The sequence below is a fragment of the Papaver somniferum genome, unplaced genomic scaffold (assembly GCF_003573695.1).
Source record: "Papaver somniferum cultivar HN1 unplaced genomic scaffold, ASM357369v1 unplaced-scaffold_21, whole genome shotgun sequence".
Classification (NCBI taxonomy): domain Eukaryota; kingdom Viridiplantae; phylum Streptophyta; class Magnoliopsida; order Ranunculales; family Papaveraceae; genus Papaver; species Papaver somniferum.
Window position 1 is genome coordinate 16,172,086 of NW_020631041.1, and position 17,407 is coordinate 16,189,492.

The 17,407-nt window shown below is 36.3% G+C and overlaps 1 protein-coding gene and 1 non-coding gene across 2 annotated transcripts; both read left to right on the forward strand.

Moving 5' to 3' along the window:
* The first annotated feature begins 698 nt into the window (after positions 1-698).
* Positions 699-780, forward strand: TRNAS-GCU. The gene has a single exon. It is a non-coding gene; the product is annotated as a tRNA-Ser (tRNA).
* A 583-nt stretch (positions 781-1,363) lies between these two features.
* Positions 1,364-10,039, forward strand: LOC113339682 (alpha-mannosidase-like). Its single transcript, XM_026584917.1, has 27 exons — positions 1,364-1,585; positions 1,726-1,809; positions 1,965-2,053; positions 2,178-2,472; positions 2,564-2,650; positions 2,735-2,806; positions 2,898-3,011; positions 3,109-3,209; positions 3,312-3,405; positions 3,515-3,682; positions 3,793-3,876; positions 4,028-4,093; positions 4,180-4,236; positions 4,342-4,707; positions 4,792-4,860; positions 4,959-5,018; positions 5,112-5,186; positions 5,268-5,429; positions 5,506-5,571; positions 5,654-5,766; positions 5,872-5,959; positions 6,043-6,153; positions 6,257-6,352; positions 6,456-6,503; positions 6,617-6,685; positions 6,780-6,982; positions 10,000-10,039. Exons 1-27 carry the CDS (start codon positions 1,364-1,366, stop codon positions 10,037-10,039), a joined length of 3,099 nt encoding a protein of 1,032 aa, XP_026440702.1.
* The last annotated feature ends 7,368 nt before the right edge of the window (positions 10,040-17,407 follow it).

A 17,407-nucleotide genomic window follows, 5' to 3' on the forward strand; every position in this document is an offset into this window, starting at 1 on the left:
TGCTGGCCTGAGTGTTGATCTCCCATCAAGTGGATTCGTCAAAAAGTTGACGTCTACTTCTTTCTTTGCTGAAATACCAGCCCTCCAAAGCACATCATACATCGTATCTCTCACATGATGATGTCTATATTTAAAACCAGGATCCACCTTACAATGGACTGCATGTTCCCCATATCTATCTAAGCAACATGTGATACATGCCGGACATCGTGAATTTGGAGGGTGTAAAGGAATCATTAACCTGTACTTAAGGATGGACCGATATTCAACATGTGATATCTTCTGCGCAAGGCCCTCAATCGGAATAGCGAGAAGAAAATCTTGGGCATGTGCTGCTTGCAGGCAACCAAAGACGGCTTTCTGTCTGTCCGATAACTCATAAACTCTATCTATGTCTTTAACCACTTTACTAAAACGAGCACTCGCCAAGTTACTTTATGCTTTAAGGGGGCGGTGTGCTTTAGCTATTTACATTTTGTTCTACAAAGAAGTCTAGATACATTCTGCTCTGCAAAGAAATCTAAATATCGGCAAAACGTACATTATAAAAAAAAAAAAATAAAAATAAAAATAAAAAATAGCAAAGCTTGAAATAAATTGGTGTGTATATCGAGGATTCAGGAAGCAAGCAAACTATAAAAAAATGGTTCATTTGGAGTTTTATATCTGGTAGCCAGATAATTATAAAACCAACAACTGACGCTTTGGCCGAGTGGTTAAGGCGTGTGCCTGCTAAGTACATGGGGTTTCCCCGCGAGAGTTCGAATCTCTCAGGCGTCGCATTTCTTTTTCAATTTTGTTTCCTCTTCCCACCAAAATCAGTGCTGAAGCAGCACAGAGTTTGGGGACTTGCAAATTTTGGAGTAACACTACATGACATGTCCTCTGATCATCATGTTTTGGACGGAGATTCTAGGAGTCATGATAATGCACTGCTGTATCTTGTTTTTATTCTTGAGAAAGAAAGAAAAAACTGTTTGGAACCAAATGAACTGCTAATTTATTTTTATTTGAATTGAGATGAACTGTTTGTGTTGTGATGCCACATGCTCTTAACTTAGTGTCTTTGCTCATGCAGCTATAGCCCCCCATCTGACCAATATCCTTTCCTTCCGGCCTCCCATTTCTCCATGGGTGCCTTAAGTGTGCATTAATTGCTAGCAGTAATATTTTAGGAAAAATATCCCGTCATTAAAAAATTTTGCCCTCTATATATTAGATTCTTCATTTACTTCTCAAATTATATTCCATTTAAGGTTCATAATTCTATTTTTATTAGGTTCTTTGAACTATACAAGTAATCTAAATCTCATCTGTATAGCAACAAGATTCTTTCCGGAGGAGGAAAACTTGGATTTAAACTATGAACTGCAGGGAGATGGGTTCAGCAGCGTTTGTTACCGGTGTTGTGGCAGTTCTTCTTATTCTCTGCAGTACTTGTGTTGCCGGTTTTGTAAATTATAACACCGGAGCTAGTGTTGTTGAAGGTAAATTAAACGTTCATTTGGTTCCGCATTCTCATGATGATGTTGGATGGTTGAAGACTATTGATCAATATTATGTCGGATCAAATAACACTATTCAGGTTTGTTTTTTTATTTAAATGAGGATTAATTTTTTTAATTTCTTATTTTGAATTGATTTTTCAGAGGGAAAAATGGACTGATTTCTGACATTTTTGAATTGGCGAAGTTGTTAATGGGGTTTTGCTTGTTGTTTGTCTAGGATGCTTGTATTGAGAACGTGTTGGACTCGGTGGTTGAATCTTTGCTAAGGAATCCTGATAGAAAATTCATATTCGCTGAACAGGTGAACAACAGTTTGATTTAATACAACATTTACATAGTTTTTCCCAAAAAACTCCTCTATATTACACCGGAAATGGTATCATCTTCTTGTTAGCCCTATACTGCAAAACTTTATCCCTAACATTTTTATTGTTGTGGTGAATTATTTGAAACTAGGCTTTTTTCCAGAGATGGTGGGGGGAGCAAAATGAGCGTATACAAATGGCAGTCAAAAAACTTGTAGAAACTGGCCAACTTGAATTTGTGTAAGCAATAACAATCTTTATCTATATATACCAGCGTCTTTATTTGTTACTGTCAATTAAGCGTCTGAATCCGACTCGGGCGGGGTAAAATCTTACGGTGGTATGTTTGCATTGTGTGACTCAGAAATGGTGGATGGTGTATGCATGATGAAGCAACAACACATTACATAGATATGATAGATCAAACGACGCTAGGACATAGAATGATCAAGCAACAATTCAATGCTATTCCGCGTTCCGGTTGGCAAATTGATCCTTTCGGCCACTCTTCTGTTCAAGCTTACCTTCTTGGCTCTGAGCTTGGTTTCGATTCACTGCACTTTTGGAGGATGGATTATGAAGACCGAGAAAAACGCTGCAAGAATAAATCACTTGAAGTTATATGGCGTGGTTCTAAGACTTTTGGTTCCGCTGCTCAGGTTTGTGACACACCGAATTGCTACTATGGTTCCTCCTGGATTGTTCTTGCATCTATGTTAACATTTTCTGCCATGGGACTCTTTAATGCAGATTTTTACCAACATTTTTCCTGTCAATTATGCTCCTCCTCCCGGTTTCCACTTTGAAGTGAAAGATGAGGACTATTTACCTCTACAGGTAGAAACTTTAAAAACTATCCTTGGTGGATCACTTTCTGTCAGTGTGTGTGTATTGAATTGTTTTACCTTCCATATGTTGCAGGACAATCCTCTTCTGTTTGATATGAATATCGAAAATCGAGTGAACGATTTCATTACGGCTACAATTAGTCAAGTAAACACTACTACATCTAACCAAACTTACGTTATGTGCTATTAGATTTGAGATCATATATATCGTCTGTTAATACTTTTGATATGAACAGGCAAACATTACAAGAACAAACCATATAATGTGGGCAATGGGTGATGATTTCGTGTACCAGTATGCCGAAACTTGGTTCAAGCAAATGGACAAATTGATTCATTACGTTAACAAGGTCCATACACCTCCTTTTATCCATTCCGGAGTAAAGGAACTCTGAATCTTCTCTGTGCTTATGCTATTGAAACTTGAGTTAACTAGTACTTATACAGGATGGTAGAATTAATGCATTGTATTCAACTCCATCGATTTATACTGACGCAAAGAACGCAGAAAATGAAACTTGGCCATTGAAAACTGATGACTTTTTCCCGTGAGCATTGCTATTCTTACCTTGTTTTCCTCGTGAGTCTAGTTTCAGTTTTTTCCGTAATCAAATTTTCTTGCATTCATATTTTCATTCATGATGCTGCAGTTATGCGGAAAGAGCACATTCATATTGGACTGGTTATTTCACAAGTCGCCCATCATTCAAGCGATATGTTCGTGCATTGAGTGGATATTATCTGGTAAGTAGTTGATCTCATGAATCTTAATTTGTGTGTTATTAAAGTACAAATTCAAATCCATGAGATATTATTCAGAGCTTACAAGTAATAATAAGATTTGAATACATAGGCAGCAAGGCAGCTGGAGTTTCTAGCAGGAAGGGAGGCTAATGGTCCAAATACATACAGTTTAGGTGATGCTTTAGGAATTGCACAACACCATGATGCTATTACGGGAACTGCGAAACAACATGTGAACGATGATTATACTAAGCGACTTTATATTGGTTCTTCTGAGGTTGGTTCTATAACTAAGGGCTGACTTAAACTCTTCTTACTCCATTTCCCGTCATTGTCAGTTCTTTGTTACAGTGCATGTCTTTGAATTGTGATTGATTTCTTTTGCAGGCGCAAGCCGTTACAAACTTAGCTCTGTCACGCGTAACAAAATCGAGTCAACAAAGTGCAATTCCTGAAGTAAAATTTTCCCAAGTAAGAAGAACAATGATCTTTGCAGTCGTTTTAGAGAAATGTAGCGCACTTTTTGGTTTGCGTTTTGTTAAAATCCTCCATGAACTTGATTAAAGAAGTTTCATAATCTTTATTCGGTGTTTTTTTTTTCCGTCCGCTAAACAAAAAACAGTGCCCATTGCTAAATATAAGCTATTGTCCACCAACTGAAGAAGACATCCAGAAAGGGAAGAGCCTGGTATGTAAAAGATTCTTTCGGATTTTCGAAAACAACTCGATGACGGATATTCTTCATGAATTTCGTTTGAATCCTTGTTTAATCAGGTTGTAGTAGCTTACAATTCTCTTGGATGGAGTCGCACAGACATTGTCAGGGTTCCTGTGAGTATATCATATATATATATAAATGTGTGTGCATATGACTTTCTTTGTTCTTTTCATACATTCATTCTAATTCTATGAGATTGGTGTTATCTTATATATTAGGTAAACAGTCCAAATCTTATCGTAAGAGATTCTAAGGGAAACACGATTGAGTCACAGTACGTAGAAATGGACAAGGTCACAAAGAACTTAAGAAGAAATTATACGGAAGCGTATCTTGGAATATCTGTCAATAAGCAGGAAACTCCTAAGTACTGGCTTTTATTTCTAGCTTCAGTGCCTCCTCTAGGATGGAATACTTACTTCATTAGTAACAAAGATGAAGTACAAAGTGGGCATCGTAGACGAATGGATTTGAATAAGTCTAATACACAGAATGAGACGGTCGAAGTTGGACCAGGAAACTTAAAGATGTCATTCTCATTAAAAACTGGACAACTGAAGAGTATGCTAAATTCTAAAACAGGGGTAAGTTACACCTAAAACTTGACATCAAAATCATTTCGACTGCTACATTTGTTTTTGAAGCGAGTTTTGTTGTGATTCCTTTAGGTTAATGTACCCATGCAACAAAACTACCTCTGGTATGCTTCAAGTTATGGTGACAAGAGGGATTCACAAGTAAGTAGAGTAGTCATATCAGCGTTCTTGTTTACATTCATGAGTTAATCACTTTTTTTACTACGTTGTTGGTTGTAACCTGTTTGCATTTCTTGTAGGCTTCTGGTGCGTATATATTCCGCCCTAACAGTTCCTCCCCATTTCCTGTTTCTAAACCTGTAAGTCATTTACAAAGCGGTGCCAGTTAGTTACAAATTCAATTTGTGCACCATCGATGAAATGTAACTAGCTTTATTCGGGTTTGCGTACAGGTAGTACCTATGAAGATTGTGCGAGGACCCCTTGTGCACGAAGTTCATCAACAATTCAGCTCCTGGGTATATCAGGTTAGTCGCCATATTGTCTAGTCCTGGTTTGACTATCTTAAATTTGGCAGAACTATCTGACAGTTTCACTTCATTTCTCAGGTGACAAGACTTTACAAAGACAAAGACCACGCTGAAGTTGAGTTCACTGTTGGTCCGATAGAAGCATATGATGGCATGGAAGTCATTACTCGAATGACAACCAGTATGGCTACAAAAAAGATGTTTTATACAGATTCTAACGGAAGAGATTTTCTACAACGGGTCTATCTCTAAGTCTATAAATCTTTACTTCGCATATACTATTAGAGTTTAAATGTATACTCATGGTTCTGGGCAGGTGCGAGATTACAGAAAAGACTGGTCACTCTCAGTTTATGAACCCGTAGCAGGAAATTACTATCCAGTAAGTTTTTGCTTTGCCAGTACTGCATGCATGCTCTCACAAGTTCTGTAATATGTATGTACTGATCTTCTGCTCTTCACAGCTTAACCTTGGAATGTATATTGCGGATAACAAGACTGAGTTTTCAGTCTTGGTTGATCGGGCCACTGGTGGTGCTAGTATTCATGACGGAGAATTAGAACTCATGCTTCATAGGTTCTGACATAAGCTCTTGTTATCAAATATTACTAGACCTTTTTCATGGTTATTTAATAGATATATATCTGTAGTCTTTGATGGATTGAATGTTTTCAATAAAAGGCGGTTACAATACGATGATGGCAAAGGCGTGGGTGAACCTCTTTCTGAAGTTGTATGTTTCAACGAAACAAATTGTCAACCACTCATGGTATGTTGATAGTGAACCGTAAGTTACTTACTACAGTATGCTAATTCCATCCCATGCTTAATTACCAACGTGTTGTTGTTCAGATACGCGGTAACTATTACGTCAACATCAACAAGTTGGGGACAGGGCAAAGATGGCGACGGACAACTGGTCAAGAAGTTTATTCCCCGCTTCTTTTGGCTTTCACACATGAGGTATAGCTAACAACGAACTTAAACTGCGTATAACGATTTCTGTTTTGCTTTTTTGGATCTTCATTTTTCGATAGCTAAAAAAGATGCACGGTGGTATTGCTAGAGTATTGAAAATTGGAACGCTTCTCACGTCACGAAAGCAACTACTATGGATCCGAGTTACGCTTTACCTCCTAATGTTGCATTGATAACTCTTCAGGTGAGAAATATGATCTTTATTCTCCCAACTGTAAATTAGCATGTGTATTTCGAATAGTGTCTCTTTACTCCAATGAAAACTAAACCAGTGATGCCGTTTGCAGGAACTTGATGATGGTGCGGTTTTATTCAGACTCGCACACCTTTACGAGGTAAAAGAATGCTGCGCCTCCTGTTTCTTGATAGCTGTTTTATTAAAGTTGGGGATAGAGAGATTAATCTTCTTCTATATGCTTGTTTCTTATCCTGCATTTGATATGTACAGATCGACGAAGATACTGAGTATTCAATTATGGCCAAAGTAGAGCTGAAGAAATTATTCGGCAATAGAATGGTTCGTATACGTACACAATGATCAGTTGTCTGCATTTTTATGATTCTCTGTTCACTTTTGTTCTAACGGCATTGGAATTTTGTGCCTAATTCAGATTAAGGAATTGAACGAAACAAGCTTATCGACAAACCAAGAGAAGTCAGAAATGAAAAAGAAGATGAAATGGTCATTAGACAGTGATGGGAGAGATAATGGCCAACCAGAAGCTGTCGCCACGAGAGGTGCTCCTGTTGATAAATCCACCTTAGTTGTTGAGTTAGGTCCGATGGAAATTCGCACATTCTTGATTAGATTTTAGACAGTTATGTGTTGTATAAATCATTCATTAATGCAATTTGCAGAACTTTTCTATCTTGCATTTTTGACACAAAGGTCCGACAATAAGGCGAGAAAATATGGCAAAGGGATTTAAAATCTAATAGCACTACGTACTTGTATGCAATAATAGCCAGCTGAAATTACGAGATAACTCAAAATCAACCTCGTTTTTTATTTTTATTTTAATAGGAAAGAAGATCTAATTTAAGAACTTAAATTAGATTTTGCATAAGAGTATTTCATGAGAATAAGAGGAGTATTTTATGAAATCTCCAACCCTTGAGCGGAGACTCCATCCGTTCGACTAATTTGAGAGACAGACTCCTGGTCAACTGGGCTGTTTAAAATCGGTATTGTAACCCAAAATTTGCTTTGAGTCTCGTAATCTTACAAATGCACGTCGAAAACAAGAAAGTGAAGAGGTCTTTATTTCTTTATTAGCCTTTGAAAACGTCAGGTATGTGAGATATGATCATCGGAATATCTCAGGATTTGGCTCCGGCCCGTTATACAACTATGAAACAATATATAGTATAACCCTTATAAAAATAATAGCGTTGCGACCGGAAAAATTATCAATTTATCGAGATATTAAATAATCACATAAATTAATAATTTATTAATTTACCAAAGTCTTGTTTAATTTTAACAAAAAATTATTAACAAAATGAACTAATACACCTTATTCATTAAGTGTCATGGGAAAAGACGAAAGTGACGGTGTGGAAGTCGAAGATGAGATCCACCTTCTCGTAAAGAAGCTATCAAAGTTGTGAAGATATTGAATATGGTTTTATTGTATCAGGAAACGACAACTCCAAAAACTCTTCTATAATGTTGAGAAAAATCCAAGATGAATTTCAATGTAATATTAATGTTAAGAAAAACCAAGTCACAAGTGAATCGTTCTTTACCAAATTCGCATAAATGTAAAATTAATTTATATAAAGTGGAGACTTATTATTTTATATATTCGAAGGGACCTATAAAATGATCAATTTTTTTATTTGATTTATAAATTTAGCACGTTGGCCCGACATGGGACTGGATCAATTTTTCGGGATTATTAATTTATCACGGATTAATTTAGAACGCGAAATTGGGGTGATAAAAAAACTAATTGGGGGATAAAGGAAAAAGACAAAAACTGGATCCAAATATCAAATCAGGGTCACCCCTTATCTAAGTATTTTTTAAATCCTAATCTACCCCTCACTAATCAGGTTTAGTGGTTAATAATAATTAGTAAATATCTTAAGTATTTGTTAACTGATTAGTGTGTATTTGTATTTGTATTTGGGTGAATGAGATGAGAGTAGAAAGATGGAAAAAAATTGAGAGGGAACTTTTTTTGGTGAAAGTGGAGGACGATTTTGAAGAGAGAATTGCTGCAAAGAGGTTGAAAATTTAATTTTTTTCTTTGAATCCACCATTGTTATAGCTGAAATAGCTCGGTGCCGGCATTGTATTCAACCGAAAAAACCATGCCGGCATTTGTTGGAAATTTTCATAAATGTTTGCCACTATCCGGGAGGGGTCCGGGGGCGTAGTCAGTTAATTCTCGAGCATGCCGGTATCTATGTCGGCATAGTATGTTGCTTAAATATCTATGCCGGCACATGATGAAAAGTATCCAGGAAACTTCAAATTTTTTTCACTTGACTACCGGCATTGATAGATTTCTATCGAGCATGTCGGCACTCAGTTCCGGTATTGAATGTTAGTTACCAAGTATGCCGACACTATTTTCCGGCGTGGTCTTCATCAATTCCGGCATGATATTCATCACTTCCGGCGATGTAAATTTTTTTTTATTTCCGACGTATCACTACCGGCATGGTCTTCATCTATGCTGGCATTGGTCTTCATCACTTCCAACACTTCATCACTTCCGGCATGGTCTTCATCACTTCCAGCATGGTCTTCATCAATATCGGCATGGTATTCATCACTCGGCATGGTCCTCATCACTTCCAAATGATAAAAAAAAAATCGTTTTCAAGGGAGTGGGAAAATGGGGAAAATTTAAAAGCGAAGAGAATTTGAAAGGGAGTGGGGAAACTTAGAGTTTGAAAGGGAGTGGGGAAAACTCTAATTTGAAAGCAAGTGGGATAAATGGGAGATATGATTTTGTTTTTTGATTTTAAGTTTTTTGATTTTTATTTTGAGCAAAGGATATTTTAGTATTTTCATACCCAAAATCACCTCTTAGCACAAACCATGGGTTGGGGAAAGTAATCTATATCCCCAATTAGTTTTTTTATCCCCCAATTTCGCGTTCTTAACTTATAAGGATTCTATTGTATTTAGTGATATCATCATTTGTGAATTTGATAAATAACTCACAATAGACACATCTATTGATATCTTCATTTGTGAATTTGATAAATAACTCAAAATAGACACATCTTTTCTTTCGGCCATTACTTCGAGGATCACCTAGCACTTGATACCAAATGTAGAATACTCACGAAACAAGATATTTGGAGTGGCAGATATATATTATATATATGTATTTCACTAAAAAAATATCTTCCTTAATAAGCTGATACATTTCTTGTTTTTTTTGCATTAACTTCCACTACCACTATATCAAAAACTGATAATTTCCTATTGGATTGTATTCCAATAAAAGTTTGCAGTGTGATCCAGAAATTACCATGATTTATATGGGATGATACCATCTCTACTAAGGGATGATACCAGTCCATATATGACAAAAGAATCCTGGCGATCCTGACCATTGGATCGATGGACTGGTATCATCCCCTAATAGAGATGGTATCAGCCCATATAAATCATGAGAAATTACCTCGATTTCACATTGTAACTCAAAATTTAATATGTGACTCATAATTGGACATTACCCAAAATCAACCTCGTTATTCAAACAATACACTGTAATCCGAAACAAATTTGCTTCTAATCAAAAAATCGTTTTGACTAGGGATATGGCTTGATATAGTGGTTAACGAATAAAAGTTGGGTCGGAGTCTTCAAAGAGAAAGAAGAAGAAGAATCCACGAGCAGATATAATAAATTAATCACAATTACTTATTCCTTTACTTAAACCTGGAGGGGATTAGACATATTGCAGTTGGTAATATATGGCGAAGACTAGTTTCTAAGGTTGATGCTTCACTTGTTAGTAAAGACATGACTAGTTATTTTGATTTCCAATTTGGTGTTGGTATACCATGTGGAGGTGAAGCCATCTAACACTCAGTGAATCGTATTTTGGTTGAGAAACATAGTCTTAACTCCATGTCTATGTTTCTCGTAGATTTCAGTAATGCTTTTAACCTCGTCGACAGGTCTGCAATGCTAAGGGAAGTATGTATTAAATTCCCAAGTGTTTCTAAATGGATCTAATTCTGCTATGCATCTCCTGCCAAACTCTATTATGGTGCTTCTACTCTTTCTTCTGCACAAGGTGCACAACAAGCGGACCCTTTAGGGCCTTTACTTTTCTCAGTGACCCTGCATCCTCTCTTTTTGAAGATATCTCAACACTGTCAACTTGATGTGCAGGCATGGTATTTGGATGATGGTACCTTTATTGGAGATACCATGCAGGTTTCTAAGGCTTTTCATATTATTAAGAATGAAGGTGCAGCTGTTGGGCTTCATCTCAATGTTCAAAAAACGGAATTGTTTTGGCCCTCAACAGACGTAAGGAGTCTTCAAGATGGTGTTTTTCCTGCTGATATAGGTAGATCTTCTATAGAAGTTAAATTAATTGGTGGTCCTGTGAGTTTGAATGCTAATTTTTGCAGTCAATTGGTTCTTGACAGGGTACATAAGACCATTCAGTTGATGATCACGGCAATAAGCAAACTTGAAAGATCCCTAAAATGAGTTGCTAGTACTTCTTCGGAACTGTATAGGTGTTTTTAGACTATACTTTACAATGCGTACTACTGCTCCTGATCATGTGAAATAAGCACACGTAATATTCGATTGTTATCTTAATAAGTATATGAGGAAGCTAGTGGCTGGTGATGGACCAAGTTTTGGATTATTACAGCAGAGGCTAGTATCTTTACCCATTAGACATGGTGGTATTGGTATCTATTCTATGTTCGTTAGTATGCAATATTGTTTTTTGGCGTCCTATACTCAGACCCTACATCTACAGGGGGTTCTCTTACACAATATATCAACTGACTCTACATCTTTAGGCATTCTAGTTGAGAGTCCAACATATCAGCATGCTTTTGATCAATTTTTTCAAGTGTGTGGTATTGATTCTTCACAACTTCGCAAGCTCTTAAGTGCCCCACATCCTATGCATTTACTGGCAGTTCAGTATTTTGTAGGTGTGACAAAATCTATGCCTTCACTTTTCCATATGTCACGGCGTAACTCAGTACTTTGGGAATGTAACAAAATCAAGCATGCCCAAAATTATTTACTTGTTATTCCTGCTGATGGACTTGGACAGAAAATGGGACCGCGTCAATTTTGTGCAGTTCTTCGTTACAGATTGGGCATTCCCCTTTTTGCGGGAATTAGTAAATGTTTGTGTTGTAACATGGACATGGATATATATGGTGATCACGTCTTATCACATTGTGCACATGAAGTTGAATCAAGTTTAGACATGATCTTGTTCGTGATATCTATGCAGATATTTGTAATAGGGCAGGTGTACACACCAAAGTTGAAGCGGCTTTGGGTTTCTTATCTCGCGATGGTAGCGATTCCAGACCTGCAGACATCCTTGTCTACAATTGGGAGGAGGGTCGAGATACCTGTTTGGACGTGACGAGAGTTTCTCCGTTTGCGGGGGGTGGTGTAGATGCTTTTACACCTTGTCTTGCCTTGTCTAGAGCCGTTGAGCGTAAACAATGTAAATACCTTGATGTATGTAGAGCCAATCAGTATAATTTTGGTACCTTGACCTTTACTATCTTAGGTGAGTTTGGTATCGAATCCATAGAGTTTTTGTTGAGGTTGAAAAATTATATAGCTAGACATGATGCTAATGTTAAAGTTCGTAATTTTCTTTTCATTAGAGTAGGTTTAGCTATCCAAAAAGGGGTTGGGGCGCAACTTGTTGCACGGTTACCAACTAGTTTCTTGTAAATAATTCTTGTTTCCTAATAAATTTCTTTTCTTTTTTTTATAAAAAAAAAAAATTAAATTAAAATTATTTATTAAAGAAAATTATTTATTGAAGTAAAATTAAAGAAAATTATTTGGTTAACAGAACTAGTCATAAAAACCCAAGGTGACCAAACTTGTGGTACAAAATCCCCGTTCAAATGTTGGGATCCACTAAAACTCCATCTTAAACAAAATTGTACAAAACCCCCAAATTTTTAAAAAATGATACAAAAACCCCAAATTTCAAAATTAGTTTCATCAAATTTTACGATGAAACCAAAATTGGTTTTATCAAATTTTATGATGAAACCAAAATTGGTTTCATCAAATTCTTTGAGATTTTGTGTTACTTTTGGTTTGATGAGTTTTTTGTGGATGGATAATACACCTTTGGGGTTATAACTCGCGGACCGTTTGGTTAAACACAAAATTTGACAATCAAAGATTAGTCCATGTAGCAACCCTTAATTTCCAAAAAGAAAAAAAAAGTACCAAATGTCCATATCCATATTTTGATCAAAATCTTTCACGTGACCTACGCATTTAAATTAAAACCTTGAGAAGTATAATTGTATACCTATAAAAGTCTTACAGGACGAGTCAAAAAAAAAAAATCAAAATGAGAGGCGGATTGGCAAATCAGCCTCTATTCACTGTGGAAAATTGCGCTGAACGGCAGAGCCTGCAACATCTGACTTTTTTTTAATAAATAAACAGAGAGATAGCCCCGGAGTTGCATAATACAAACCGGAAGTAACAAGACCGACTGTGAACAACTTTCATACAGGTCCAAGCAACGAATCTCTAATAGTAGAATCTTAGTTAATGGAATCACAAATAACAGAATCATAAGTAACAAGTAGCAGTAGCAGTAACACCCGCTTACATACGGGAGAACTTGGATCATTGAAGCTTGATCCACAGCCCTAAAGAAGTATTAAAAAATATTCAGATGACTATCTGTTTGTCGATCTGAAAACTTCTCGGCCGGAAAGCAATGAAATCGCCGGATAAATTGTCGGAGTCCCTCTTCCTGCCGGAGTAAAACATCACCAAACTTGGAGCGATCGTCGATCAAAACATGACCCAAACATAAGAACACCAATATAGAGGATATCACCAAACGCAAATAAGAAATTTCATAGGAAAACCAGTAAGTCCTAAATCTAAACCAAAGACCCGAAACAAGACCAGATCCAAATATCACTTGACTGTTAAAACAACCGAGAATATCAGGATTACTTAAATCTAAAGCACACCAAATTAAAATCCGATCACCACCATAAACACGGAGAAAAAGATGTGGAGATGTTGCCGAATCTAAATATGTTGATGTTGCTTGCAACATCTGACGCCAAAGGCTATTTTCAAAACAAGAATTTCTCTAATACATATATTTTATTTACTATACTCCCCCATTCGACCTCTTCACTGTAGTTGCAGGAAATCCTACACTACACCCCTCATATGATTTCATTATTAATCAACTCATTTTTAGGTTTACACTCTTAATTTTATTGATCAATCTTTGAATATTCTTACAAGAAAAGATAAAGAAATCAAGAATGATCTCTGCTCTAGAATTTCTCTCTCCTATTTACTTGTTTCTTACTCAAAAAAGATCTCTCTCCTTTCTTTACAACTTGAACGACTATTTATAGGGAAATACATAGTGGATGACAGCTAATTTGTCCTTTATTTTCGGGTATGATCTGCGACATTCTCGCAACCTTACAAATATTAATTTCGCAAGCCCTCTAATTTTCGCAGGACTATCACATCTTTCTCGTGATCTTAGCTGACGTCATTTATTATATTCTTCCTAAAATTGTTCTGCGACGCTGTTGTATTGTGTTGTTGATAATTTCGCTGAAATATTGTCGTTGCGAGATTCTGATCCTACATCTTGCCTCTTCTCATATCTTTTCTGCGAAGTAGACAATGATGTGAGAAATGTTGCAGCTGTTCCCCTCTTCATATTCTGCATTTATCACACTATTCTTTCTTCCATCTATTTCTCGACACGTCTTTTGTAACCGTTGCTTTTTAACCGCTTATATCTTTCCGTATTAATCATGTTTATTTTCTCGAGGATAAATTCCCTCTATATATATTCCTTCTCACTCTCTTTTTCTTTCTTTTTATTTTCTCTGCAACTTCATCGTTCTTCTGCAAATTCCATTATTGCAACTTTTCTTCTTTCTTCTTCAATCTTTTTAAGTTCTTCTTCATCTTCATACTATTTCTTCTGCAGATCTTCATAGTTCGTAATTTTCTTCGAAACAATCTCCCTGCTATTGTTTTCCATGGATTCATCAAGGTTAGTTTTCTTTTTTCTTTTTTTATGAGTTTTGATGAAATTGATCTTGTTTATTGCCTTATTTGATGTTGTTTATGTGATTCCCATACTCTTGTTATTTCAGCAAAAGCGCCTCCAGCACTAGATTTACAGTTCAGAACCCTAACATTCCCAAATCGCAGCACAAGGTTGTTGCGCATAAAAGAAATTCTGCGAATGAGAAGGTAGTAAGAAACACTATCCTTTTCTAATAACAATATTGTTGCCTCTGTTTCTTATCTGGGTTGTAATTCGCAGGGTGATAAAGATGTTAATAAACCTCTCAAGAAATCTCGCCACCTTAAAACTTCTGTTCCCTTCCACTTACTCATCTCTTCTAAATCTCCTGCAACATCTTCGCAAGATAAACCTTTATCTTCAATTCGCGAAAAAGCTGCCTCAGACTTCATTTCATCAGCTGACCTTTCAATGATTGAAACCCCCCTTGTTGATCCTTCTGTGAATGAAACTTCTTCTCTTCCCATTGAGAATGTTCTCAACCTTCTATCTCTACCTAAATCTCTTCCTCTTTCGAAAGAAACTGTGGAAGGGATAGATATTGCATTCAAAGTTTTATCTGAAGTTTTGGATGATGTCAAGAAGTCTTCTATTGATCCTATCAATTCTAATGTTTGCGAAATTCTGAGCAAGCATTTGGGTTCTGACAGAGCTGCTTCGCAGACAGCTTTTGAAAAAGAATGTAATGCTATTCGTCTCGAAAATCAGAAGCTTCAGAATGTTTTGCTGGATCGTGACAATCTTCGCAAGAAGAATGATGAATTGAGAGGTATGATTTTTTTATCTGTGTCTTTAATTTGCCTTTTTAATGGTTTTATCCTTCCCATATTTAATTATCCTTGAAATCCCTCTTTCGTATGTTAAGATTTAAACCAGAAACGAATAATGGAGAGATATCAATTTGAATCTGCTGTTGAAGAAGCTCGTGTTGATAAAGAAATCTTGATGGATCAATATAACCAATTAGATAACCTCTATTATTATTCTCTTGATCATATAAATAATTTTACCAATGAAAATACCCAATTAGTTCAAAGACAAGATTTATTAAGTGATGAAGTATCTCGTCTTTCTTATTCTTTAACTAAAGCTAATTTAGGGATGAAAACTTTATCAGATGAGAATAAAACCTTATCTCAAGAGAAGCGAACTTATTTAAACAAGATGGCGATATCTTCGCAACAACTTAGTATTCTTCAAAAAGTATGTGATGACCAAGAGCAATCTCTTCGCTCTTTGAGAAATGAACTTAAAGAAGTAACAGAGTCATCTATTGCTGAAAGAGATACACTCATTCATGGTAGAATAGCTTTTAAGTGTAAAGGAGAATCATCTTAAAGAACAATATTCCAAATTAGAAGAATATTATTCTTCTCTTGCGAAGAAAAATGCCTTTCTTATTTCTAAAGAGAAAAATCTTCAGTCTCGACTTAAAGGTTTAGTTGGAGATAAATTTGATGACGCAATGGACCGTTGGGAGAATAGTTGTCTGTCCTTGATTCAACACCTTATTTCGCAAAAGGAAGGTAGTCATAATAGTTTTACTGCCTTAATTATCTTTTCATTGTCATATCTTTCTGAATTCTTCATTTTAATGAAATTTTGTATTCTATCTTTCGCAGAGTCTGAGAAGAATCTTCACTATTCCATTTTTGTTTTAGAGGCTAAATATGCCAAAATTCTCAAAGAAAATGCATTTCTCGTCTCTGCCCTTACTGGTTCTCGCGACCGAGAAGATAGAAGACTTGATTATCTTGCTTATTTTAAGGATATTCAAGATAGGAATCATCATAGAGCACTTCTTCGTCAAGTTCATCTCCGGGATGAAGTCCTTGTAAATGACATTTTATTGTCCAAATCTCTTCCTCCTACATCAATTGATCCTTTAGAAGTAGATGATGATGAAGTTCCTCGTCCTGCTGATATTGATTATGATTACGAAAGCAGTGCAGAGGATAATTTCTTGGAAGATGAAGAAGAGATTCCTTCTAAAGAAGCATCTGCTGGTGTTAATCAAAATGAGAAAGAAATTTCTCCTGAAGAAGTAAATGCTGGCGATAATCAAGATGCTAGTCAAGGCGAAGATCAAAACCGAAATGAAGGAGAGGCTTGCGGGAATATTGGCGAAGAATTTCTGTTATCTCCTGCTACTGAAATTAATATTGAAGCTTGAGCTTCTTATCTAGCTTTGTCTTCTTGAACTGTCTTATTTTTATCACTTTTGAGAGTTACATTTTTCAACCAACTTTGGAATCAACTTTTCCTTTTAATATTTTGTTGATGAGAAAGATAATGCTTCTTGTGTATTGATTCCCATAGTTTCCTCTCATTATCTTTCTTGCAAAAAATAATATGTTACGAATACTTATAAATATTTTGTTTTATCATGTGGTCTTATTTTTCCTTCCTAATTAAAGGTCTTATTATGCCACCTCTTGTCATTGTGACAAAATCGCAGGACGTCCTTGCACTTTCATGCGAAAACCCATTGATCTTGCCTTCACTTTTTATTTTGTATTATGGCCTCTTCAGTAATGTTGCGACAATATGACAGGCCTAAATATTCTTGCGAAAATAAATCCCCATGACATTGCCGTCTTGCGACGAAATCGCAGGACGTGTTCGCACTTTCGTGCGAAAACCCATTGATCTCGTCTTATCCTTTTCTTTTGTATTATTGCCTCTCCAGGATTGTTGCACAAATATGAAAAGCCTTAATATCCTTGCGAATAAAAAGCCTCATGACATTTGCGTCTTAAGAAACTTATCAGCTCCCTAATGGAGGGTGCCGCCTTTATCTCCCCCCTGGTTTCCCCTTCAAGGAGGCGTACTTCTTCCATACAAGGGTAGATTCTCCCATGCAGTCTTAACAACAACCAGTTGTTTTCGCAGCCTCTTATCCATTTTACCTATAGGGCTTATGGTTACGAGACTGCACC

Bases quoted from the DNA above. Each gene is read 5' to 3' on its own strand.
- LOC113339682 (XM_026584917.1), top strand. From the start codon at position 1,364: ATGAACTGCAGGGAGATGGGTTCAGCAGCGTTTGTTACCGGTGTTGTG. The intron at 3,877-4,027 runs GTAAGAAGAACA...AACAAAAAACAG, and splicing joins CTGAAGTAAAATTTTCCCAA to TGCCCATTGCTAAATATAAG. The intron at 4,708-4,791 runs GTAAGTTACACC...TGATTCCTTTAG, and splicing joins TGCTAAATTCTAAAACAGGG to GTTAATGTACCCATGCAACA.